We start from the raw sequence: 27,641 nt of genomic DNA on the forward strand, positions 1-27,641 counted from the left end.
CTGTGTAAGTAAACTAAATCCTGCTTAGTTAACTGATTTCCATTTTGCAAGCATAACTGGTACTTTTACCAAGAGTAAAGTTATCACTGCACAAAATATTCATGACCAAAGGGAAACCTGTTGAAATGTAATCTCAGTTCTTAAATGTTTTACTAACTTTATAGACACTTCTCCTGCAAATCATACCTACAACAGAGATGAAAATAATTTTTTGTTCTGGAATTGTGTAATTATTTGCTACAAATCACTCAAAGTGCTCAGACAGATCACAATTTTTATAATGCTTTCCTTTCATAAATAGACAATCTAAAGCTTTCCCTCAGGGAGTTATTCTGTTTGCAGTTCCCTCTGTCCAAGGCTCTCAGTTATACTTCCTACCTACAAACATAAGCATAGTTAATCAACGCTGCATATGATTCAATATATCACAGCAAAGAGCAGAGGGAAGAAATCACTCAAGGAGGGAAAAAACCACTGTGGTATGAAAGGGACAAAGACTTCAGTGCATACATTTAATAAACAGTACAAAGTAAACTCTTCAGTAGGTCTGAACTAAAACCACTTTGTCAACTCTCCTTCCACAACTTGGGTTGGGAGGGAAGGAGGAAAGGAAGAGTTAGTCTCTGAAAATGCTTTAGATGTCAGTAAAGTTAAATATTTTCAGTTAAAGTGTTTTATTTCATTTTTAAAAATCTTTTTCATGTATTAAATCAAGTTTCTAACTGACTTTGACTTTAAGCTGAAAAATGTTTGTTCCAAAAATCCAATATATTTTTTTTAACCCTACAGACATTTGGGGGTCATTGAACTCTGTGTTTTACTCTCCACATCCACAAAACCAACGTTCACAACCCTGGAAGAGGCACTGAAACACACTCTTTCCGAAGGACTGCTTTGGTGTTGATGAACATGTTACAAAACAGAGTGGAAATGTTGAAAAGGAGAACGCTTCTCAATGCTTTTCACAATGGAAAATGTACACTAAAACGTTAAAATCCAGCTCCTTCTGAAATGGAAAACAAAATCAGGACAGTTGCAAAAGAAATTGGCTCACTGAAATGAATTTTTATCTGAGATACCAACTAGAAGCAACTGAGAAAGTAACTAATATTTTAGGGCTCAGCCAGCCATATGCCCAGCACTTTACAAAACTAGCTTCTGCGTACATAAAAGTCCACCCACGTTGGAGCTAATACATCAGTCACAACGTTCCTTTCTGGATGCATCAAAAGGCAGTGCTGAGGACTGTGGAAGTAAGCGATCTGCAGAACGGAGCTCGGTGGGAAGCAAGCAGGCATAAACAGACCAGTTTGAGTCAGAGTTCAATTTCCCAGTTTCAGATGCCATGCAGCCCAGAGGGAGAGAAAAGCGGTATTTCTCAGGAGATGCTCTAAGCATTTTCATATTTTAAAATAAGCTGCCTAGGAATTTTGCACCTTGTTCAAACATTGTAAATAAATTACATACATGAAGAGGAATTTAAGAATACAGAAACACAACTTTATAAAGGATATGAGGTATCGCAAAGAGCTGAGCGAAAACGTGGAACGAGGATCCCCAGGCAATCTGCCAGGGAGCGATGTATGTCATGATGAACTGCAACTTCTGAAGTAGGTCCCACAGCTAGAAAAAAAAAAAAAAAAAAAAAAAAAAAGACGACACTTTTTAGAACTGTGCCCTGGAATGAATGTGAGATACGTTATACTGTAGTATTAGCTTTCACGGGCAGTAAGGCCTTACTTTAGTAACGCACAAATTATATTCTTCGTTTGAAATTCAAACCTGCAATGAGGTACGTTTTTAACCACCATACTGAGGTAGCTCCCAGATTACCTTTCTTCAAGAGTACGTCTGCTTACTTAGAAAGTGGGAGAACAGGTTCTGATACTTGCTGCATATATTACACCGCCAGTCAGACGGTTACAGGAGAAGCGACTCCAGGAGAAAGCGAAGAGAGGAAGCTCAATGTGCGACACGTGTGGCTCTGCACATGGAAATCAGGCTTATTTGTCAAGAACACAACATTTTCATTTGTTGAATCAATGGGAGAAGCCATCACTATGTAAGCATATGCTTGGCATTAACCATGAATTGTAGCTGCGTTTTCAAGATCAAACCATTCTACTACAAAAACATTGCATTAATATGAATTTTTACTGTTGTGCGGTACAAACTGACAAACACACTGAATTTACTTTTGCTTCCTGTAAAATATGCTTGGTGCTGTAACTAGCAGTTTCTGATTCAAGAATGATGTGTACTTATTCCCTAGCATAATTCCCCCTTCCCCGTCCCCCACCAGCTCTCTTGGCATCAGGCCAAAACAGATCTTGCATCTCATCTGCATCAGGCCATCAGATTCACATTGCAGAGTAGGTTCCTGAAAAACTGTGAGGAAAGATTTGGCCATTAACAGACATTAGTGCTCGACACACATGCAAGTTGACAGTGAAAAGGAGTACATGCAATATTTCATGCTCATATAGCAAATATGTGTTGGATTTCCTATAGTAAATTTTTTTAATTGGGTTAACGAAAAACAAGAGATTGCCAATATCCTGAAAGACATTGAGGCTACATCAATACTTGTGTATGAAATGCTTCCAGGGAATGTTCCCAGGCACTGGTATTGTATACGTTGTTAAATTGTTAGAAAGGTCCCTGGGAAGGTTGTGGTCTGGCCCAACTAGCGCTCTTCCAAGCAATCCCCAGGCATCCTTTCGAATCAAAACCCTCCGTGGTCCATTTCCAGGCGGCAGCAGTTCCATACCCCCACCCTGCATACAGACTGGGGGGGTTTATTAGCGCGGACACAAGCTTCCCCACGACAGCTGCCCTCAGGGACAGAGCATGGTCCCACGCACTCTTCGTTTACTAGTATGTTGGCAGTCAGAGAGGATGCACCTTTGCTGGCTAACTCATTTCATCTGTCCTTAAGTTCCCACCCCCAAAGTAACACTTGGAATCTGCATCCACATCACCAATGCACTTACAAGATGTTTTACTGAGCTTCTCTATGAATTGCTGCAAACAATTGCAAGTTAATTGGGAGGGAGGTAAGAATGGCTGATAATATTAATGTGGTTTGGTCTTTGTGCTACCAAACTATCGCAGAAGCAGCTGCTCCATCATGCTAACACCAGTTATAACTGATAAACCTTGGAGCTGAGATGCAAGCACTGCTTAACATGCTTTCCCTGCTTTGGCATGACTCAAATTAGGAGCAATATGCAAAATACAGATTATAATAATAATTTGCACAGGCATGTTATTTAAAAACAGCAAAGCCCTGAAAAAAGCAAGGTGTTATGATTTCTTCAAGGCACAGCCTGGTTACCCCTACTTTGTTTAAGTACGAGAAGTTCAGATCTTGTCAACTTTGTTTTCTCTCAAAAACACTACATGTGACTTGAAAACTACAACTTTAGATAAGACAGGCAAGTCAAACTGAACTGAAACTAGAACGGACTTTTATTTATTTGAACCCTGTTCAGCAGGCTGTGGGGCTGCTTGTTTTGCTTAATTTTTATTTATCTGAAATGTCTGAACGAACAGCTGGGAGAAAAATTATATCTGCTAAGAGATTTAAGTGAAGGGCTGAAAAAGCTAATGACTCACATCTGAAACCTCAAAATTCAAAACTGCAGCACAACCCAGCAAAGTTCTGCCTGTTACGGATTGAAATCACAAAGCCATAAATCACTCCAGCTGTGCTCAAAGCTCAGGGTTCATCAAAAGGTTTTCAAACCTAAAATAAAATTCAGGTTTTGCATTTGCTGGGAAACCAAGTCCAGGAGGAGGCGTGTCTGGCTTCTTGTTCCATTACAAGGTTTAAATCATTCTTTAATATTTACATATCCTTGCAAAACAGGCCATGGAGCCCAAGTTCCCTGTTGCTTCTAGCAAGTCCTCCTGCTTCCACATCCGCCACTGCTTTGACCTGCCGTTGTTGCTTTCAACACGTCTCTCAGCGAATGCTTTGACGAGACAGGACGGAGATGGAGCTCATTTCCATTTGCAAGAACACGAACGTAAGAGCGCTCCAGCGAGCCTCTCCTGGTTTTTGAGAGCCTTATGACACTGCACCTGAAGGCCTGGAAATGTGTGATTTTCAAGCTACTGCTTTCACTAAGAGTTGTCAAGTGCCTCTGTTACCTCCTAAATTACCGATTCCAGGGCACATTCTGCAAAACACTTTAGGGTGACCTGCCATTAGCATTTTACATATCTAGCTATACTTGCTAAAGGTCTAGACTTGCTAAAGGTGATGTCACCTGGCAACTCCAATACAGAGATTTAGGAAAGGGGGACTGGCTTTACATTTTCTCTTTTTTATTTTCCTAGAAAGATCTGAAAAAAAATATTGCTTCTTATCAGTTTTTACCCAATTTACTAAATACTTTCTATTATACCTGACCTAGGAACTCCAAGGATTCACAAAGCGCTATTGCTTTTCTCACAGGAAGAAACTGAAGCTGGTAAAAATTGCCTCAATAAATAGGAGGAAGCTGATCCTCAGAACAGTCATTTTCTTATTTCAACTACAACTACATTTGTGTCTTCAATAATCGTAAGACTAGCTTAACAGGGAAAACTTCAACATCTTTTTTAAATTGTCAGAAACAATTAGGATTAGAAAGGGTTAGGAAAGATAAATCCCATCTGGCGTTGAATCTGGCGAGGAAAGTGCAAGGCAACAGGCAGGACTTCTCCAGGTATACCAGCAGTGAAAGACAGACGGACAGGCTGCTGAAAGGGGCAGGGGACCTGCTGACAAAGGACATGGAGAAGGTCAATGTACTCATTGCCGCCTTTGCCTTGGTCTTTACACTGGTAAGACTTTGGGAATCGCAGGCCCCTGAGGCCCGTGGGAAAGCACAGAGGAATGAAGACACCCTAAGTAGTAAAGTGTTAATGAAGGGTGCATTTAAAGAAACTAGGCAAACACACTTCCATGGGACCTGATGGGACACCGCAGCCTTTCTGTGAGTCTGTGAAATATGCAATTTATCCTTAGTAAAGTTTTATTTGAATGAGGGTAATAGCTTGCTCCTGAGGGTACGAGGTGTATTTTTTAACAGTGCTAGATACAAAGGGGGAATTTACCAATCTAAAGTGGAAGTGTAAAAAGAAAAAAGAAGGGGAAAAAAAAAAAATCTGTTTTGAGTTTTAACCCTCTCTTTGTAACAATTTCCTTAAACATGTCTAAAAGATTAATTTTTCATTAAGGCTTTTCCATCCCAGTTTAGGATGATTAAGCCTTCTTAGATCTTCAACGTTTTCTACAGTTCACTAAGCAGAAAAATGATACATTATTTAAGGGACATAAAGTTCTAATATTCCTAGATATCATTACTCATGTGACAGTTTTGCACAGTAAACAGTTTTTAAGTCTTTGATAGAGAGTTTAAATTATCAGTATATCAGTGAATTTAAACCAGCACATTCCCACCACTGTCAAGCAAAAGTGCAGAACATGCATTTATCTTTCATATTTATTTTACGTGGAGACACACATTTTATCATCCTTAAGTCCTCCGAGTTCTGAAGCCTCTACAGACCTCTGGCACATAAGTTAGTATTCTATATATCTATAAACAAGGCAAAGGAAAAGACTTACCTTGTTAGGATTTCTTTTAAATCTGGTTATTCTTACTTAACCAAATTTAAGTAACATTGCAAACTAGAAGTTAATGGAAATTAGTTACCATCCATAAAAAAAGATTTGGGGAGTCTGAAACATCACTAAAATGTGATCTCCTTTCCTCAGTTTGGTAGGTTTCAATTAACTAGGCAGAGATTAACATCTGAATTTAAATGACACTGAATGTGAGCTGGAGACTATGCAATGCTTTCAGCTTTTGGCAGCACTTCTATCTGTTTAGCATCTGTTGGGATTCTGTGTGGGCAGACTCCTTGACAATACGGGGACTAAATAATGCATAAACATTAACATTTTCTTGCTAAGCTTGAGTTTTGCTGTGTTTTAGAAAAAGTATACGTACAAATTGGTTTTAAACAAAAATAACTGTCATACACATATGGCTATATGCTCTATGTGCAACACAGAACTGAGGGATTAAAAAAGTTAAACGCAGAAAGCAATTGTTTCCCGCTTTGAACAGGTATTTCTTTATATTCTTGTTTAGATCCTAAGAACTTGACACAGATTTGAAGTCAGACTCTCAGATGCTAGGAGGGTATTTAGATTTTCATGTTATGCTAATTCTGGTCAATTGGTAGCTCCAAGGCTTGGAAGTTAGTTCTAATACCAGCTGGTAATTTCTCTTTTTTTGGTATGTCAATAAAAAATTAAGATACATTAAGAGGGATAAGTTGTGAGTGTGTATGTGTTTATTGATATGAAATTAAAACTCAGGTGGAATAATTTTATTTTAGTTCATGGCTTTGCTTTGCAAATCATTGACTCTGTTTTTTATTTAATACCATTTAAAACAAACTTCACCTATGAAAACCTACAAAATAAGGTTTACTAGAAATAGTAAAGCTTTTTAATGCTTATGTCTTAAGTTATTGTGATGTTCTATTGGTGTATTTGAACAGCACTATGTTTGAATCTACAACAAATACTTTCCAGGCTATCTTTATTTGCAAGTGCTTACAGACATTTGAAGCTTTTATATTGTGGGATTTCAAGATCATTGTCTAATTCAACGTATAGAAGAGGATCAAAATAAAATCAGTCCAAGGCTCTGATATCAAACCTCAGAGGAGGAATACATTCCTGAAACGTGGTGTTCAGCACTTAACATCAACAGTGTACAAAACAGGCATGTTTTAAAGTTTGAGTACTGAGCCTCAGAAGCCTTACATTTGAAGTTAAATGCTAACCATCAGGCAGAAGTAAGCATGATGAGGATTATAACAATAAGATGATGGTAAAACTTAAGAGCCCTGGATCTGCTCGTGGCAGAGGCTGCTTCTTCAAACACTGTTAGCTGACAGAAAGAGCCCAGGGAAGGAGCCTGCGGTACTGCAAGAACCGTCTCCCGTATCTCCCAAGGTGGGCAAGAAGGACAAGATCAGAGCTACTCAGCTTAATTTGCAGAGGTCCAGACAAGCAAAATAAATCAGCTGGGAGCTGCACTCATCCAGCCCCTTCAGTGAAGCCTTCATAGGCATGGCTCCTGCCAAGGCTGTACCTGCTCAGAAATTTCCTTTACTAAAAGTGGACAAAATAAAAAAGGCACGGTGTAAGCTGTGTGCCAAAGCACCAGATACTCAAGATTTCGCTTTCAGTGCCTGCATCAACAGGTACAGAACACGTCTCTATCAGTATGAAAGTACATTAATATAGTCCTCTAGTGCACAGTGAGCCCTACCGAAGCCAGGGAGGTGGACATCTCCCTGCACCCTGAGTACATTTTACCATTCCAAAGGAAAAAGTACAAAAAAAGAAAGACAATGCAATTTGGGAATAGAGTCAGGAATGAAGTCTGACAAAGGGGTCAGTGGTGGAAGGCCAAATGAAAAATCAATTAAAACATTTCTCCAATACTAAAGGGAAACATGAACTGTACAGTGCACAAGAGAGTTAAGGAGTCTACAGAAAATACCACTGGGATTATCCTGTCAAATATCAGATGTAGCCTTGGGTATTATACTCAGCAGAGAGTGTCTTAACGGGGTTTATATGCCAGATATCAAAAGCTGAGGAAACAGCTGTGAGCCAAGAGGATGCAGCTGATTAAGACATTGGATTTCAGTATGCACGAATGGCAAGAAGTGGATTGAAATATGATTTAACGACTTAGTGCCAGAAGCTTTGAAGTGAAACATCAGATTTAGAGAAGGATGAAAAATCAGGAGGAGACAGGAAAAAGCGTGAGGCTTTTGACTTACAAGTAGCACCTAAATCAATGGTACATGCCAACTAACCAAGAGTTTTATTGCCACAAAGGCAATAAAAAGATCCAATAGGTTAATTACTTGACTTCAACAGAGCACCAAGAAGGTCAATGCACTTGGTAGCACTTTCTCATAAAATGAAGGAAATTAAGATGACATGCATAATTTTTTTCCTGTCCAAGGGATTGTGTTGTGGATGTTAAAAGTTAAGCCTGATCAGCACAGGTCTGGCAGGTTGTTACAAACTGGCTGTCTTAGCTGGAGTTACTTTGACATAAAGATCATCCTTCATAAATGTGTGACACTGGATACTATGGCAGACAGCAGCACACAAAGAGAAAAATTATTGTAAAAAATAAAAAAATGCAGATTCCTTATTAGCTGGAAAATGTATTCTAGGAAAGAAGAAAAAATACCAGAGAAGGAAATTGTATTCTTAAGTGAGCTCAGCAGGGGTAAGAGTACTTAGGCAAATGAATTCAGTGTTAATTAAGGTAAATTTAACAAGCTCTAGTTCTTTGATTATTTTGCCTTATGCATGAAGACAAATTCAGAACCCTCAGAGGACTTGACTGTAAGAAAATATAAGGTGATTCCATATTTTAGTATTGCTAATTAGTTCATCCACACACACAAATTAAGAGGCCATTAAACTGCCTGCAAGACACTGAAAGAGATAAGAAGTTGTAGTCCTATACATTAGAGGGTTACTGACACTGGGTCTTGTCACTCCCATCAGGATCTGCAAATGTAGTAAATGAGTGTGTAAACTAGGGGTGGCTCTTTCTTTAGGGCTTAAAGGGAGCTATACAGATTTGGCAAAACTGCATATTCCCAAGCTAGGTATCACTTCTCAGTCGAAAGAACTCCTGGTAAAAGAACCAGTTTACCACAGTTTGGCATACAGGAATCTCCAGCATGCTGCTGGTTGCTCCCAGTAGTGAACAGACTGCCAAAAAAAACCCCCAAAACCAAACCAAACCAAACAAACTCACCCATCCACCAGGTGTTTTTTCATAGTTGCCCAGAGCATACTACAGCCAGAAGCACCCACATTTGCACTACCAAGTTTGGTTTGGTTTTTTTTGCTGTCTTTGCTCCTTCAGCTCAACATCACACCACTTGAGGTTCCAAAAGCATTCACTATGACCCCTCTCCACTAGGAAGATTTAGAGCATGCCATAGTACTGGATGAAATGGAAAGTCATATCTTTAAGAGAACATCGAAAAAGAGCTGGGGGCAAGCCTTGCCCTGAACATCTATCTTTGTTAGCGCTCAGCCAGTTCCCAAACCAATATCCTCCCTGTTTGAATGATTTGCATTGGTTTCTACTTCACACTTAACAACAGCTGTTCGTTCTTGACTTGAACAGTTGTTATTCCAGACTGACATGACTTAACGATCCATATGCTCTCCCTTTCATGTATGTTGCGTACGATGGATTTTCCTCAGTTAAGTATTATGTCAGTAGACATCAGAAGGGTGGAAGAAATGTCCATCTTTTCATCATTCCCAAATAGTTTATTCTTTCCAAGCCCCCAAACTGGTTAATATTCCCAGATTTTTTACCCTATTACAGAAAAAGTCTTAGAGTTTTTTCCTACTCTTAGAAGTCTAGCAAGAGATCTCCTAAGTCCTGTTACGCATTCCATCTTTGTTGCGCCTATGAAGAATATATTCTCATTTATTTGTGGGCTTCCATTTTCATCAAATATCAACATTCTTATTAACCTTTGCACTGACACCATCCCCTAAAAATTCCAGGGAGAACAACTGGTGCATTTGAAAAGTTTACATGGAGCCTTGTAGACCAAGAAGACTGTCTTGATTATCTGGTTTGACCTCATGTAAAGCATTACACTTAAAATTTTTGAATAAGCAATCATATAATTTTAAAAGGCCTCTCAACTCTGATTTAAAGAATATAGACAACAGGAGTTTCGGACAGAAGAATCCCAGGCTGTAGCCAAGGAGACAAACTGGGCTGGCTACAAGTAAAGTCTTAGCATAAGAAAGATGGAGAAGCCCTGTTCTACTTGCACTGAAAGCTGCAATCGTTCTTAAAAATAAAAATGAAAGTCTTTCCTAAACGTTTATCTTGCTCCCATCCCATGGCAATTTGAAAGACAAAACAGCACACTCTGCATATGCCTAATCAACTTCTGGCATTAAGTTTTCACGTTCCACAACTTGTCAAAATGTAAACAGCTAATGATTTCTTAAAAAAGTGAATTAATCATATCGCGTTAAGAACTCCTATGATGTTAAAAAGACCCAAAAAATCCAGGTTGCTTAAACAAATCCTCAGGAATAGAACTGAATAGACTCTCTTGTTCTCTGTGTTACCCCATTGTGGGTGGTTTGGCTAATTGCAGAGATAAAAATCTGTGAGCAGGGGCTTGGACTTCCATGCCTCAACTTGTTCAGGGAGCGATATGCTCATTTGGAGCTTCTGATTTGACTAAATTACATTAAATCAACAGCACAATGGGGAAAATGAGGGAAGCACAATCAGTGAGGTATTCAGAAAAATTGTACCCAACATTATTAGCAAAGTTTTATTCAACATAATCTGCTTCAAGAGTCACTAGTGCCGTTGTGAATGTCTGTTGAATTTAGATGCCTTCTTCCTCAGTATCTGGCAGAAGAAAATAAATGCTTGCTACTGCTTTGAGAGCATGCAAATTTTTTTTTGTGGGGTAACCATGCTTAAAAATTGCCATCACTATGACTAAGGCACAGTGCTTCTAGTGTTCCCTAATTCAGATGGTGGTAAGTTGACACTTTCAATGAGTAAGCAGAAATGAGCCATGACTGTGTAATGGGGGCTACATAGCCAAAGGTGATGGTAACAGAAACTATTTCACTTTTTGTTTTGCTTTTTAAAAATAATTGCAAACATAAAAATGACTGTACTGCAGACAGACAGAATCTGTGAAGTCTCATAAAGCTTTTAGGATTAGAGGTGGATGCAGCTTGCTTAGGGCATATAGTATGGAATAGACACACATCTTTATCTTCAAGTGACCACATCCTTTTCTAAAATTCTACAATATTGAGCTAATAAAAGCTCAGACCTTAATTAGGGCAAAGAAAACTTATGCCCTTTATGATATGAAATTAATAGGACTTCAATTGCTATTATCTGCAATGCTATTTTTCAGATTGGCTTTAATGATCATTGTGTAACTCTGCATGTGCTTTTGTAATATAAATAATTCAACCATTTAATTTCAATTTTTATCATGGAACAAGGACAAGTCTACTTGATGAACTAATGAGCTGCAAAATTTCAGATATGAAGAAGATGGCAGATCAATGCTAAAATTACACTTTCAAGACATGTCTGTAGTACAATCCTTAGTAAAATAGCAGTAATTCTAGCAAACACCTCTGCTTAATGTGGTATGCGTCCTTCATTTTCTCATTCATATTGCCATCACTAGTCTTTCTACTGTAAACAGTAGCTTCAAACTATCCAAGCAACTCCCCAAAAAACAACATTGAAGAGCCTTTACACCTCTCTCTCAAAAACATGCAATAATCCACACGAGTAGTCTGTGATATGCTCACAAGGTCAACATTTTCAAAAGAATTATTGAATAGTGAGACTTTCAACTGGGGTGCTAACTTTCTGATCCTGTAAAGAGATGTTTGGAGAATTAGTTTTAGGACTAAATATGCCATTATGCAGACATGGGATGTCTACTGATGCACATCACTGACAACCTTCCCTGGAGGTAGGAGTGGACCTCGTACCCTAGGGAACACAGCATCGCAACAAATACAAAAATGCAAACCTGCCACAATGCTGCCAAGCTCTACATCACTTTCACTGCATATATTTCACTCCAAGGAAAGAAGCTTAAAAAACTACTCTAACCCTATTTTAGGATCACAGAGCACGGGGCGGGGGTTCTTTTTAAAAACAGGGCTTTGTATCTCTTCTGCTCCTTTTCTTCTGCCCTCTCTCCCCCACCCTTGCCTCCTCACCCCAGCAGAGAGAAAGCAGAACAGGTATGAAGGTTGAAGGCTTGAAGCAGATGAATCTCCTGCTGGAGTGTGGTCCAAGAGTTCAGAGAAAAGAAAGAACCCAAGGTCCCTCACAGAGCTGCTGTTCTTCCCTTCCCCTCCTCCCTTACAGCAGCAGAGAAATAAACCAGGGAAAGCATTTAACTTCTGCTTCACTCTTTGCCTGAATGACCAGCAATCCCCAACGTAACACTGATGAACTGGGCCTTTTCTTAGGAAGCCTGAAACTTCTGTGTCTTTCTCCCCTCAGAAATTCAGTGGTACTAGCTGGGTCATACTCTCACATGTAGTAGGAATATTTTAGGAAAAGAAACCAAGCAAACAAACCTGACAAAAAAACCCCAAACACCCAACAGACAAACAAACAAACAAAAAACCCCAACAAAATCAAACACCTCCTCAGGGTTGCCCCTGGATGAACCATATCATATATTATGGCAATCGGGGACCAACAAGTTTAAAAACAAAACAAAATACAAAAGAATTGGTAAAAGCTTTAGGCAAGTCTTTAATACCTTCTCTGTCTTATCAAGGTATCAGTTAAACCTGCTTGTTTCAGTGAAACAGCATAAATAGCAAATCAAGACAGGATTGGATCTGACTGATACAGGAACAACTTTTTTTTTAAAAATGTGAATTCAACTAGAGCATACTCCAAGAGTTAACAATGTAAGAGAGAGGAAGGAGCTCTGAGGTTAAGGTTAAGGGCAGCATCACAAGGATAACAGACTGAAAATAGGAAAAGAAAAATGTTAAGGCTGACATTAGGAAAACATTTATTATCATGAGGTTGATTAGATAATGGAATAATTTCCCAAAGGAAGTTGTTGAGTCAAACACTAGAGGCATTCAAAGGAAGCTTAGATAAAAACAGCAAGCGATTGATCTGGAGGGCAGCCCTGCACTAATGACCCAAGAGGCTCTTTCCAACTCATTGAGGATCCTCCTCTTGAAAACAACAATTCTGAACTTTCTATAGCAACATGTGAACAAAAAGTAAATGCAAAACATTTGCACAAAACTAGAGAAGACATTTAACTGGAACCTCGTTTTCAGCTTACAGATTTTTTTCGTCTATAGTACCAATAATCTGTGTTTATATATGCATTCATTACTTCTAGAAAATCCTACCACATACCGATCAGCACAGAGACACTGAGAAGATAAAGCCATGAAATATGTTTTCCAAAGAAATGACAGGAGCTATAAAACTTGCCTTATGAAACACGATGGACATCATGAAGAAATCCAGTAAGAAATTTTCTGAAATGTCTCTGTAGTCAAATCGGAAGAAGATTACAGTAAAACTCAGAGTAACAAACTGATTAATAGGATTACAGAATGAGGATCGGAGGAGTTTCATCCCAGCAACTGTTATCAGGATAATATCACAGCTGTAAGAAGGGCAGAAAGAAAAACCTAATCAAGTCAAAGCATTAAATTATGAAGCTCTTAAATACAAATAGCTGTAGCAGATGTAGATACACATAGCAATGTAAAATACATTTACCCATCTTATTGATTTCTGTTCTTTTAACGGTCACATTTATCTGACCCACATGCAACCTCATATTTTTCCCTTATCATTATCACACACTTGTAATCTTTAATAGAGACAGAACTCTGTACTAAAACCAGTAGTATTGACTATTCAAAACCAAGAATCTACAAAGGATATTTTTATATAGCTCTTAAAATAAAATTTCAGTTTCGGAAATATCTTGGCACTTCCATTAAGACATTACTGTAATTTGAAAAAAGTCTTGAACCCACTCCAGTTTTTTATTACTGGAAATTTTACTTGATGACAGAGTTTATAATTATTCTTCTAATTTCATCACACATAATGCCAAAATTCTGGCTAGAAACACTCTTGGATGAGAATTACTTGAAATTCTTACTATTATTCTTGATTGAAAGGTTGTCTATTCTATAGTCGTTACTTCATCAGATGAAAAGAAATTATGTGTTGGATCTGTGTGTTGTAAAACGCACACAGCCTGCATTTTACTCTCTCTTATTATATTCCTGAGAGTGAAACTGAGCTGGGAACTCTAAATAGGAAGTGACCACACAGAAAATCAAGGAGTTCAATCCTTAAAAATTGAAGTGCTTGCTGCTGTATCTCCAAGAAGAGAACGTTCATCTTTTAACTCTCCAGAAAACCACAGTTTTCTGTGTATGAAAAGAAAATACAGTTATATGGGAAGGAATGATGGAGGTAATGTGTTGACATCCCTTGAATTTAAAAATCATCTCCAGTCTCTGGATACATATCTGCACTTAGAGACTTGAGGTCGTTCACATTTTTAAGTTCTGTTTTTAAGATACTTTACCGAACTAGAAAGATGGACTTGCTTTGACAGCAATTTTGGTACTTGATAATACAGCCCATTGTGGGGGTTAGATCCTAGCAAGGTCTCAGACACATGAATTTTTAGATCACCTGGGTAGACAGGCACTCCCCTGATACGTGACACAGTACTGGGCTACAAACCGTGAACACTTGCATGGTTCTGCATTTTATCCAACAACCACTAAAAACCACAGAAACAGGGTCAGGAGTAGGAACTGGAACACATGATTCCCCACTCCTATAAGAATTTCCTTACCACCAAACCAGAAGGAATCAAGAACAAACCTCCCACGGCCTCCACTTCCCTGGTAAGTGCTTAACAGTTGGTCTCTTGTTAAATGAAATGGGCAACTTCTTCATCAAGGTTTTTAAAAGGAAGGAAATCAAAGCAGTATTTTGTGAAGTCAGTCCTGAACACATACTGGGGGTGCTGCAAAAACAGCTCTCCGCTCAGAACCTTTGGGTTTCTGGGTTGTAGTCAGGATAAGAGAAGAGACAAGTGATCTGTTCAGAAAGCTCTGGGCATATTCAGAAGTGTATCTCAAGCCTCCTAATGAACCATCAAGTGAAATTCAGGAGTATTTAGTGATATTAGATACCCTTAGGGTTTTCTGCCAGTTAAACAAGTATATTTGGATTGCAAATACTCTCCTGTTAATTGAGAGCCAGGTGCCTTCTCTTTAGTATATTAAGCACATTCACTTTTTGCGAGTTGCATTAGGGTTTTTGATGCTGGTGAAAATAGACGGGGACTTCAATGCATAATGGGTGACCCAAAGTAGGCCAGGTATTTGCAAAATGCATGGTAGGTTCTCCTCCACCTTGCTGCAAACCAGGAGAATACCTACTGCCATGACTGACACTTGACAGGTCAGAAAGCTCCAAACAGGTTTTCATCATTCTAGCAAGGCTAAGTCTGTATATTCCCAGGCTGATTTTATGTTATGTGGCATTTATTCATTACTGTGCATCTTCCATAATGCAGACGCAACTTTATTTGAGTGCAGGTCATTCTAAAGAATCACCAGGACATCTCTGTTGGAATGAAATGCCAAGCTGACTTTCTTATCTTGTTAAAGCTGTTCTTTTCAATTTGCCTCCCATTTCTGAATGGAAAGCCTAGCAACTAAGCTAAATAGATTCTGAAGTCACTAGAAGCCATGCCAGCGTGTCCTGTATGAACTGGTTGGATCTCACATTCTTCAGAAAGAAGAAAATTCTTGCAACATGGAGGAATTTTCACATGGAAAACTTACAGGTAATAGAGCAAAAAGGAAACTTTTTCCTCACTGGATCTGTTAACATGTGGAAAATGTCACAAAAAAATTGACATTTTATAAAATAATGCTCTCAGGGGTAACAGAAAACAATTTGCGTATTATCCCTCCTCTTTAAAGATATTGCCACACAAGATGCTTTTCCTGGTGCCTTAACTCCCAGCAGAGAGAAAGCGAGAGAGAGAGGAGGGGGGCTTATTTCTGAAGCCTCTGTGGCAGGTAACACGGGCAGGCTTTTCAGCTTGTCAGCATGGGTCCCATTAATAACCAGCACATCAGGGTCTGCAAAGCTCAAGTAAACACCTGACTGTGAAGGAGCTGTTCTGCCTCCTCAAGAAGCAAACTGCTTCAGTCCTTTAAATCACAAAACAAGATGAAGCTTCTTTAAAAAAAATACATTCAAATTGAGGAAAAACTCCGAAATCAAATCATGCAAACCATACCAATTCAGACACTTTGAGACACAGAGAGGGAGAGTGCTGCCTTCCCTTCTCTAACGTACGATGTGGCCTGATCCTTGGGCGGTAAATAACTAAGCAATGTTCCAACAACAAACAATGGGTATTTATGTATTAAAGCAGGGAAAGTACAACCCTCAGTAACAGTGTATATGGAAGGAGCAAGGAGAATCTAGGATCCCTCACAGGCTTATAGAGTTGAGGAGAAAGAGGCAGAACCTGAGGACAAACGTTTTGCATGGGGGATTTACATGGCAGCTGTAGGGGAAGTATATTAAAGGAGTGCCAGGGAAGAAGGCATACTGGGAGTGTTGTGGATAGACCTCATTTACAAGAAAAAGAAGAAAACATCGGTTTTAAATCCAAGGTGATCACACAGACACACGGGGGGGATGGGGAAGGAAAGGATTGACATGGTATTCCCCTACGGGCCAAACAGAGGCAGACAAATGTAATTACTTTCTTTAATCTCAGGATTTCTGGGGGACTGACTCATTACTCCTGAACACTTGAGGGAGGTGATACTTTAAAGTGCAATCTAGCTTGGAGGAATGACTATGTAAAAATAGCACCTTCCTAACCCTACACATTTGCTCTATGCATGTATTCAGTCACGTCTGCTAACTAGTGACAAATGACATTTTGATTACTTTTTAGTTCTCCCAGCCTTGCAGAAATGAATAGAGGGATGAGTGCGAACTCAGTTTCACCCTGGACAATACACCTAAACTCCTGACGCACCTTGGCCTTAGCATCTCCCAAGTGCCTGGGGGAACATGTCAGTGCGGGACTACACAGGCTATCTCTGAGTGACTGGTGAGAGTCTCTGGAGAAGCAGTTGTCTGGGAGGAATATGCAGAAAATTTGACTAATGCCCTAGTCCTAGTTTCAGCCCCTAAAAGCAGGGGCTGCCTTTTCCTTAGAGTTGTGTCATCCCTAAAGCTGTGCTGCTCTTCAAGAGAGAAGAATAATTAAAACAACATGCAATTTTGACATCAAAGTTCTTTAATATTTAAAGTTAAGAATCTAATTTGTTATTAATACTGAGGAACGCCCCCATCTCCAGCAGTTTTTCCTGCTACTGGTACCTTCCTTCCTGAACACAGGCTGTTCCTTTGTTTTTATCATCTGCATCACTGTCATTCTGATAAAAATTCTGCAGAAACTCTGGTCACTGGGGATACTGCAGTCACTAAGCCTGCTGAGTATCTGCAGTAGGCAAGTCACTGACCAAAATATTTACCATAAAAGGCTGTATGCAAGGATCGTACTGTGAGACCATGGATCAGCACCACCAGTTCTGCTTAATATCAGAGATATCAGACCTTGGGAAAACCTTGTATCCCTACCTTTCTCCAACCACTCTTAATGCGGGACTACCCACCATTCTACACTGTTGAATATTTTATTCAGTCTTGCCTTAGAAGACTTGTGTGGTGAAGCTTCTGATGACTCCTTTGGGAGACTATGCCGTAGTCTTAAAAATCCTCAGTTAGGAAATGTTTCCTGATATCCAGCCTAGATTTCTCATTTTCATCTGATTAATTCCAGTTACCCCACTGTGTTTATGCCCATCAAACACCTGCAGCCTGGTATAGCATGTCATGCTTTTAATCGACATTTAGACATTCCATATATATCTATATATAGCTCTTTAATTTTTTAATTTCTCTTTCTCTCACTGGAGTCTTGTCTTAGCACGTGCTAAGGTAGTTTTGCTTTTTTTCTTTCAGCAAAGCCAATGATTATTGTATACTGAACTAATAATGCATGGAAGCAAACTGTGACATGCAGACTTATTTAAGAAACAAATTTCATTTCTCAATATTCAGCCTAAACCCAAATATTCTACTAATCACATGCTTTGAGTTATCATCTACTTACTGTGTACCAAGCTTCTTGTATTTACTAATTGAGAAAGCATCAATGGTGAGGGCGTTCAGTATTATAGCTGGATACAAAATGTATTTCTCGAAGCACTGAAGCCACACATAGAGCCTTTCAAACCACATCAAATGAGCAGCGTCTGAAATAGAAATTCAGGTAACCGATCATTTCATCAAATTATCAGCATTTTTTGCACTGCACTACTGTAGAAGAAACGAGTTAGCTCACGTTAATAATCAACCACCTAATTTATGAAACAGCAGCACTCATAATTCTTTTGTAATAGAGAAATCATTTTGTTCTCTGAATTTAGGGAGTACCTGTTTTGCTGCTTATAACTGCACTCATGAGAAACATTCTGAAACAGTAAGAGATGGTACGTGCTAGATGATAGTTTCTACATAATCCAATAACTAGTCACTATATTAAATAGCACTTTTAGTAATGTAATGACTCTGGAGAGGTGCTCTCCAGCTCTGGCACTGACCTGGGCAATGACCTAGGGAACCTCATTTGACCTCTGTGCCTCTCCTTCCCCATCTTACAGTGGCAAAACACTGTTCATTAGACTACAAAGTATCATTGACCTCATTGATAATGAAATATCCTTTGGGATCTAAAGGCTAAAGAATTAACAGGAGCTAGGAACCATCACAGACGTTTCTCAAAACACTTAAACAGCTATTGTAAAAAGTATCTGCCAGGAGCACATCTCTCACCAGTACAGAATATCTTGCTTTGCAGTAGACTTTTCTAACAACATCACAGTGCTTAATACGAGTATTAAACAAGAACCAAATGCTGTGTGCAATTCAACTGCTACGAGAACTTAGGTGACCTGAGCGCAGAAACACTTGTGTATGGACAAAAATAACCTCTCTTCTCAACTGAGCTCAGCTAGACAAGGTTATTGGCAAAACAACGAACGCAAAAAGGCAGAACACAGTATTGACTCAGAAATAACAATGCCAGCTATTGAATGTCCAATATTCCTCCCTGCAGAAATGAAAATAATTATGTATACACATCCCACACACACCTTTTCAATGACAGGCAAAGAAGACATGCTGAATCAGCAGATTTGTATGTTCTACAGGCACAGTTGTATATTGTATAGGCTCAAAGAGAAAGATCTAAAACCAGTCCTTCCAAATTAGTGTTAAATCATGCTTTGCCAGTATCTTAAGCTAAGGCAATGCTCTTGCAAAATTCTGCCTTCAGAAAATATGATCAACTGCTGTTTCTTGTTATAGTGCAAAAATATTCCCTCCTCTTATTACCTAAAGGCCACCTCCTAAACATTCATACACACAGCAAAATGTCCATTCTGGGATCTGTTATTCTCCATTCCTCTCTCCTCCTCCCGAACTAAAAATTGCTCTCAGTACTCCCCTCAATAACTTCATCCAGCTGCCCAAAGCTGAGCTCTGTGTAAGAATTCAAGCTTGAATAAAGAGATGTGCATATCAAGTAGACCAAAAAGAAAGCAGCTGCAGGAGCAGAGAGAGATGTATGCAGACAATGCAGACAGAAAAAAGAGCTCACATTCAGAGGGGACCCAAGGAAAGCTGTGGTTGATTTGAAAATGGCATACATGAATCTGTGGGGTATAAAAGCAGTGGTGGGGAGGAAGGAGAAGAAAAAATAGTTGCTAGTGGTTCAGGGTTTCTTTCTCACTCGGTCCTGCAATACTTTCTACATATCTATTATACCATAAGCTCATACATCTTGACCTCAGCCTTTCTTCCTGCAGTCAGGCAAAACTGACTAGTAATAAATGAGTTATCTCATACAGGCATCATGAGAACTGGTCTGATAATTGCTATTCTGTGGAAGGCCTGAAAGTTTGAACCGCTCATCCAGAGCCTATGAAACAAAGCCAGGAATAAATTTCTGGAATTGTCATTACCAGCTGCTTGTCTAATTGCAAGCAATCATTCATCTCCACATAGCACTACACTTGTCAAAAATTTGGAAACTGAACGTGAAATTCTGTGCAGGAAAAGCTCCTCACAGGCATCTTGTTTTGTGTACTCCTCCTTTCATTGTCCATGCCTGACAACTACAGGATACTGTCCTTTTCCAAGCTTCCCTTGCTAGACCAACAAGGAACCTTTATGTTCTGCTCCTAAATTTTTCTTACAGGGTAAAAGAAAGAAGACAGCCTGTCAGACATATCTATCAAAGGGATTACACAACCTTTTCCTCAGCCTGTCTCATCTCAGAACATGATAAAGAGCCTCTGCAGCAGCCTAAGGGACTGAAATATATATATATATAAATATTTTTTTTACTCTTGCTTTCTAACACACCACACCAGATACATTGCAGTAATACTTAAGCCCCGAAGTGCAGAAATGGACCACATATAAAACGAGGACTGCAAAGCGAGGAAAAAAGCCTGTGCCCACAGCCGGTAGCATGGGAAATACAGCTGATCTCAAAGCAGAAGGAAACCGATCTGTGGAGATCGGTCTGGCAGATCTCTACCCTCAACCTTTTCAAAAGCTGAGTCATTGCAGTTAGGAAAACTGTTTTTTGACAAATGAAGACAGACTTAATCAGGACAAGGGAATGAAATCCTACAGTAGTCTTTTATGATAAAGTGATGTAACAAACAATAAAAACCTGGGTATTCATCAGAATCACTGATTATCAGGGAGAGGAAGCCTTGAACAATATTTTCAGCTGCGCATGATCCTTAATAAGATTTATATTTCTACTACATTTTCCTTGGCGTACTGCAGTAAAAGTTAAAAGGCAACCTTCAATCAAGTCTCTTGGGTACTTTTTTCACACCCAAGCCTTGTTTGGAAAGTAATCGTTTTGAAAGACATGAGTTTTTTTTTAAAAAAAAGATTTAAATCCTTAATGCATGATTTTGCAGAGAGTGATCTGAACTCTTTTGTTGTCTCGTTGAAGAACAGACTAAAGTCCCTCAGCAGACTGTGTTCTGACAACGCTGTCTTCAAACACCTCAGGAACATGTATTGAGAATGATTAAGGCACAGGATCCATCAAGAAATGACAAGCAAGCTTTTGGCTGGTAGCAAAGGCAAGATGAGAGCTGGGTGGAAAAAAAGAAAAGCTCTGCTTCTCATAGTACACTGTCTGCTTGCAGAAATAACTGTATCAGAACAGGAAACCAGACTTCGACATAGTAAAATATTTACTGATACATATATCAGGGCAATACCCGCTGAAGCTAGCAGACAGTAGCAAGAACAAATCTTCAAGAAAATTTCACGGTTCCTTTCAATTTTAATGTTTCTCTAAAAGTGTTATGATGGAAATGAGGACTCTAAGTTGCACTGCCCACACTGTCCAAATGATGTGTAGTTTTATGTCAGAAAGTAGGAAAAAATTCTGCCTCAATTTCATCATTTAAGTTTTTAAATTTTATAAAATGTCAATGTATTAAGCACGAACTATAACATATCAAGCGGCACAGCAAGTAACAGTATTGTAATATAAAAGCAAAAGGCAGATCAGACGATGGCTCACAAAAGGCCACTTAGGGCCAGTAAGATGATTAAGGGACAGGAGGGAGTGTTTGGCGTAGGACAAGCTGAGAGAGCCGGGATTGCTTCGCCTTGAGAAGAAAAGATTCAGGGGGCATCTAATAAATGCCTGACTGGGGACATTTTTGGGGTATAAATACCGGATGGGAAGGGTAAAAGTGATAGAGCCAGACTGTTCTCAGTAGTGCCCAGTGACAGGACAAAAGAAAATGGGCACAAACTGAAATTCCATTTCAACATAAGAGAAAAACCAACCGGGACAACCTTTCTTATTGTAAGGGTGACTGAATGCTAGAACAGATTGTCCAGAAGGTTGTGGAGTCTCCACGCTTGCAGATATTCAAACCTAGACACAGCCCTGATCGACCTGCCCTGAGCAGGGGCATTGGACTAAATCTCCAGAGGTGCCTGCCCAACCTCAGCCCTTCTGTGCAGTGCTCTCAGGAGACAAATTCTACACGTTCACAGATTTGCTGGTGATTGGGGTGGGAGCAGGGGGGAACAGAAATGATGGGCTATGCATGCTATTCAAAAGAGGGAAATGTAAAGCATAATTTACTCTCCCTGCTCTGTTCCTTCTGGATTTAAAAAAAAACCCAAAACAAACGACCCAAGACAAGCTGCAAGTCATTGCATCTATTGTTTAGAAAAGATATTATTACAAACCTCTCACTTCTCGTTGCTGGTGCTCTTTGCTTTTAAGTATGGGGTGGGAGATCCACAGCCAGGGGTGATGCTTGCGAAGCTGAGGAAGTACATAATGTGTTACAAATCCCACAGTCCATGCTAAAGCAAACAGGACAATGCTGAGAAATGGCTGGGCCAAAAGAGAAGAAACAAAGCATGGTTATAATTTGCAAACAACATTTTTATATAAATCCTTTTAAACAGTTTTTAAAAGTTCCTATAATTGTATTTTTGTGCAATTAATTTTTATTTCTATGTTCAATCTCTGACTCCACAGGTGGATGTCAATTTTGAAATATGTATTTTGCATACACAAGTAACCAACTTTTTCCTCCCTCACCAGGGGAAAAAAGCAAGTGATTCTTTCCCCCAGGTTCCACATCATAAAAGAGCTGTGGATACGGAGAGGTTTAAGGAAAAAGATGTCAGATATGTAACACTAATATTAGTACAGATACCCATAAACCAACTGCCTTGCACATAAAAAAATGTTATCATGACAAGTAAATACATTTTCACTAAGTTCTCTTCTCCCAGTCTCTATTCTTCCCAGTTAAAGCACCCTGTGGTTTTGCATAAAAGAGATAATACCTTGGGGAGGTGGAGGGGGGGAGTTAAAAAAAGACAGATACACACCCTTAACGACAGAAACACAGTACTGGCACTGACGGCGAATGACAGAACAGCAGCTGCTGTGCAGACAATGAGATCCGATTTCAAGATTTCTTTCTGTGAAAATAATTATTTTATAAAACATTAGCAAGCCAATACTATTTTAACCAAAGTAAACCCGTTGGCCTTGATGATCCTAGAAGTCTCTTCCAACCTTAGTAATTCTGTGATTCTATGAAATGGCTCTGTTCTCAATTACTTGCAGTCTGCACTGTGAAAAGGCTAATCAGCATTCCCTGATACAAAAGTATTTTCTCCACTCTGCTTCGGGAAATTACTTCTTCACACTCTAGGTTTGTCAAAGTAATCATATGTAAATTCATCATGCCTAATCTTAAATTATATTTTTAAACAACAGTTTTAAGATTGAAGAAATGAAAGCAGTACATTTCCATATGGAGTCTGATTCTGTTTAAGGAATATAACCTTTTTACATTATGACATTTTATTTTTGGGAATAAAAATTCTGGTTCCATTTCCGATTTGCAAGTGTCAACATATCTTCAGATTCCCTTTCTCTTGCATTACTGAAATGACTCATGCTTTTGTCTAATGTCTTCAGAGACACGAAGTTAATATATTTATTATGTTCTAAAGTGACACGTCCCATTCTCTGATTTTCTGTATTGGAAGCCAAATTTTGGCAATATTTTATGGATTTCAGACAAGACCTTTTTCTAGTGTCACTGAATGATGATGAGAGGACACGTCTGCCTTTACATAAAGATTTATAACTAGGGTAGGAGTAATTTTGTTTCTAAAGATTGGAAAATATCTCTGTCTTTCCAGCCCGTTTTTCTTGTGATTAAAATGTCATTCTCAGTAAACAAATAAACAAGATAGCTTCCGAGCTGTGCAATCTTCTGAATTGTACTTCGGAGGCCACCCAAGCACCTTTGTGAGTAAACGAAAATCTTGTCTTAGATTTATGAGCGGGGCATTTAAGTTCAGCACTCAGTACTACTGCTAAGTTATCAAATGCGTAATTATTTGTAGCTCTTGGTTTAGAAACTGACTTACGCTTCATTTCAAAGACATCTAGTAACACCACGTGAGATGCAACATGTTTGTTAGAATTAGAAACTCATCTGATTTCCTGGTGCTGCGATCTAGGCAGTTTTCATGTACCTCATCAGAGAAAAAGAAAGAAAACTAAAATAATGATGGGATAAGCAAACCTATGAATAAGGGAGATAAAAAGAAAGCAAACAGAACAAGTGAACAATAGAAGGGTTGTGAATTACAGGGGAAGCTGGTAGCAACCACTATATTTAGGCTGCCTATCACTCCCTGTTATGAAAGATGCTTCTTAGTAAAAGGTCACAAGGATCAGCACTTCCACTTACTGCAGCAGGCCTTTGAAATGCAGCAGGACCAAAAAGCCTTCAGGCTCAAGAAGTACTTTTGCTTTGTCCCAGGAAACTCTCATCCAGTTAGCTGAATTCTCAAGCTACCACCGCTGTCCTCTCCCCTTCCCAGGCTGCTCAGGAGCACACACCTCCGAAAGAACAGTGCTCCTTCCTCTCCAAGAGCTGTGCCCGATCCAGACCGCCCTGCACTCTGCGTGGACTATAGGTGGGAAGGTGTAGGAGCAGTGTTAGGTCTTCCTAACTCTTCCCAACCGTCTTTTTAAAACATAGCACTGCTGGCCTCGTTTGTCGTTTCTGGACTGTCGTATGCAACAGGAGAACCACAACATGAGGGACCTCACAGGAAAGGCCTTCTCTTCCCTGAACAAACCTTTGATCCCTGTCCCCATGGGTCCTCCCCATTCGGTTCAGGCCTTCTCTCACTAGCAAGTTGTGTATCCATCTCTAACTCAAGTGGTTTTGTATGTGGAACAGTACTGAAAAACCATGGTCAAAACCCTTATAAAGGTGGATAAGGGAATTATTACCAATGCAGATAATGGAAATAGATTTTTTTCCAACACTTCCAAGTTTTTTAAAAGATGTTGTATAAAAAAAATCTACAGAAAGCAGCAGTGTTCAGCTTGTGAAATTCAGCATCTGAGAAAGTTAAGCAGTGACACATTTATATGGCACTATTCAGCCCTTTTGTGAATACATATTACGAAAAGTCTTGATCAAGTATCATTTTCTGCACAGCTGAATCCAACTACTCAATAACCTAAAACAAGATTATAAGAACAATAAACACACTCCAATCATATTTTCAAGCTCTTCTGTAGAGCCAGAAAGGATTACTATTAAAATTACTTATTTCTCTCACAGTCAGGTGACTGAAGAAGCTGCCATTTCAAGAACTACATCACATATTAAAAATTCGGCTGTAAAATCAGCAGAAGTGATGATAATGGACATTTTGGGGAGAGGCGGCATCCTAACTTTCCATTCTGTGCCAGGTCACCAGAGAGAATCTCTTCAAAATATTACATTTAAAAGAGAATGTATTACACAGGTTATATTGCACAGGACTGGTACTTCCCACCTTTCCCATCTTTGAGTTTGCAAGTGTTCTTTTTAGAGTGCTCTCACTGCTTTTGACACATTAACAGTCCCATATAGGAAAAGGCCTATGTTTTTAAAGCAATGATTATTACTCAGGTATTTAAATCCAAATCTGACAATTGCATTCCAACTCTGGCAACACCTAAAGTGTTTAAAGTATCATATATGCCCAGGCTTGCTCTTTTGCCCTTGCTCAGCACTGCTTCAAAGCGTAAACGTACTGTTAAGCTGCTGACTTGCCCAGTGGTCCCCACAGGAGCTCCTTCTTGATGTGGCAGATGCTTTCAAACTTCTCACAACATTCAGCATTTTTACCTTCTAAAACAAGGCTGAGCAGTAGATACTTCTGTTTCATGTCATAGTGGTCAGGGCCGCCCAGGAACAGCTGACCCTGAGCAGTTGCCTCTGACTGAGGGGGATTCAGAGCCACCTTCCAGGAGAAAAACTCAGGCATCCACACCTACAGGCTGCTGCGGGTAGATCTGTGGCTTCCACCCTGCCTGCTGAAGGCACTTAGCTCTTGCAAAGCACGTGCCTACCTTAGACACAACTCTTCCTCGTCCTGCATTTAGACTCAACTGTCTAAAACAGGATTTTGGATTCCATTCCCGAGGCCGGGCACTTACAAATTGAATGTTGAATAGCCCTACGATGTGATACTTGAGTCCTTCATTGCAATTGGTCCAACGTGCAAAAGTTAAGCTCTGAGCACAGTTAAAATCTCTGCAGTGAGAGATAATCACTGTTATAGTTTGGGCTGAAAGCAGGTGTTCTTTTTTCTCCATTTTACACTCAAGGAAAAAGAGAAACCCCAAACCAACATCACTACATTTGATGCCTCAGAGATTTTACAAGCAGAATATACCATAGTGGTGGGTGCTGGTTTTTTTAATTATTATTTTCAATTATGCTTTTGGAGCTTTGTAGAAATCCTTTTACTAGCTATCTAAATGTTTGTACTGAAGGCCAGGAAGGAAGCTGAGTTTGAATGTAACACATTAGCACCCTCAGGCCACTGGTTAATGTAGTAATCAGCCATGTGGATGCCTATAGAAATTAATTATAATGGCAGGAAGCTCCATTCTCAAAGTTGAATGGTCAATTATCCATCACAGCTGCTTTATAATTCAGGCTTCCAAAGCTGGCAATTCTTACACAGTTATTTTAGCAAAGGAAAATAGTAAAGGTCATGTAACTAAACATTAGAGATATTGTATTTATTATTCCTAACATCAGTGCAAGCCACCACAGAATACAACACATTAATTTTCAGTACTAAACTTGTTTGCTTTCAGCTCCTTGAGGAGGTGATTTGGTTCTGTACACCTCAGGATTTCTGATTAAAACATGACTTAGTTAAAGAGCATGTTATGTAGACCATATGTCTGTATATAGACCTGGGCAAGGCTGGCTGTTGTTTTGCATCCTGCCATCTCTTGCCACTGACAGGGGTTAGGAATACTCTCCTTGCAAAGGAGCGCTCCAAGAGAAAAAAAACAAAACAAAACTTAACTACCACCACGAAATCTCCATCAAATACTTACATATTGTTTCACCCAGTTTCTGAGTTGTTTGAAGATCCCCTTGCAGAAGTTCTGGAAGCTATTTAAAATTGACTTTTAAGAGTCAGCTGGGTCCTACACCCTAAACAGGATTGCTGTTGCTGAAGCAAGTCAGCGGAGACTGTGCCTTGATTATGCTCCTCAGACTTGAGGCACATGCTTTCTATCCTGCCTCAGTCCTCCCCTAGTTGCTCTATTAGCACTGCACTGTGAGATAGCAGTGGGAGTCTCCTGGCAAACCAGTTCGTGTTTAATTGAGACAGAGGTACCAGATAACACAGGGGTTAGACAAAGAGACTGCATTAATCATAAATTGCCTTCTCTTTCTTCAAGAGATCTCCCAGTGTGGAAGAATTAGCACTGCTAATTGACATTGTAAGCAAACACATTTGCTTACAGTTTTTACACAGATTGAGGGAAGCCTGGACAGAGAAGAGGAAAAAAAAGAAGACAAAGAACTAACAAAACTCCAGCATCTCCGAAGGAAATCAGCCGCTGTCCAAAAGCAGCAGTGGCATGAAGTATCAAATGTACAAGGCAGAAAACTTCCAGTCCCCAAATCCAGGTACATCCTGGAAAGCAAAAGGTGCCAGGAACCCCACTTAATTAAATGCCAAAAACCACTGGCAAAGCACGGCAGGAATGAGACTTGCTGAAGAGATGAACTGAAGTCCTGTGTCTGGCCAGTCCCACCGCCATTCCCCCTGCGCTTCTGCATCTTCCGCCCCAGTGGCTCAAGGGCCCAAGCACAGTTGAACCACATGGTAACTGTGTTAGTATGAGACATCAGGTCCCTGCCCACGTTACTGACACAAAAATAGGTCAAGCATCTGCAGCATGACTCCATT

At 39.5% G+C, this 27,641-nt stretch overlaps 1 protein-coding gene across 1 annotated transcript in view; it reads right to left on the bottom strand.

Moving 5' to 3' along the window:
* Positions 1-27,641, bottom strand: part of PCNX2 (pecanex 2) — a 159,314-nt gene that overhangs the window by 59,110 nt on the left and 72,563 nt on the right. Inside the window, exons 18-22 of the mRNA XM_064445706.1 lie at positions 22,725-22,817; positions 22,068-22,218; positions 17,878-18,019; positions 13,119-13,296; positions 1,513-1,623 (exon numbers count right to left, since the gene is read on the bottom strand). Coding sequence (XP_064301776.1) covers positions 1,513-1,623; positions 13,119-13,296; positions 17,878-18,019; positions 22,068-22,218; positions 22,725-22,817 — 675 coding nt within the window. The remainder of the gene's footprint in view (positions 1-1,512; positions 1,624-13,118; positions 13,297-17,877; positions 18,020-22,067; positions 22,219-22,724; positions 22,818-27,641) is intronic.

The sequence above is a fragment of the Phalacrocorax carbo genome, chromosome 3, assembly GCF_963921805.1.
Source record: "Phalacrocorax carbo chromosome 3, bPhaCar2.1, whole genome shotgun sequence".
In the NCBI taxonomy this organism is placed as follows: Eukaryota; Metazoa; Chordata; class Aves; order Suliformes; family Phalacrocoracidae; genus Phalacrocorax; species Phalacrocorax carbo.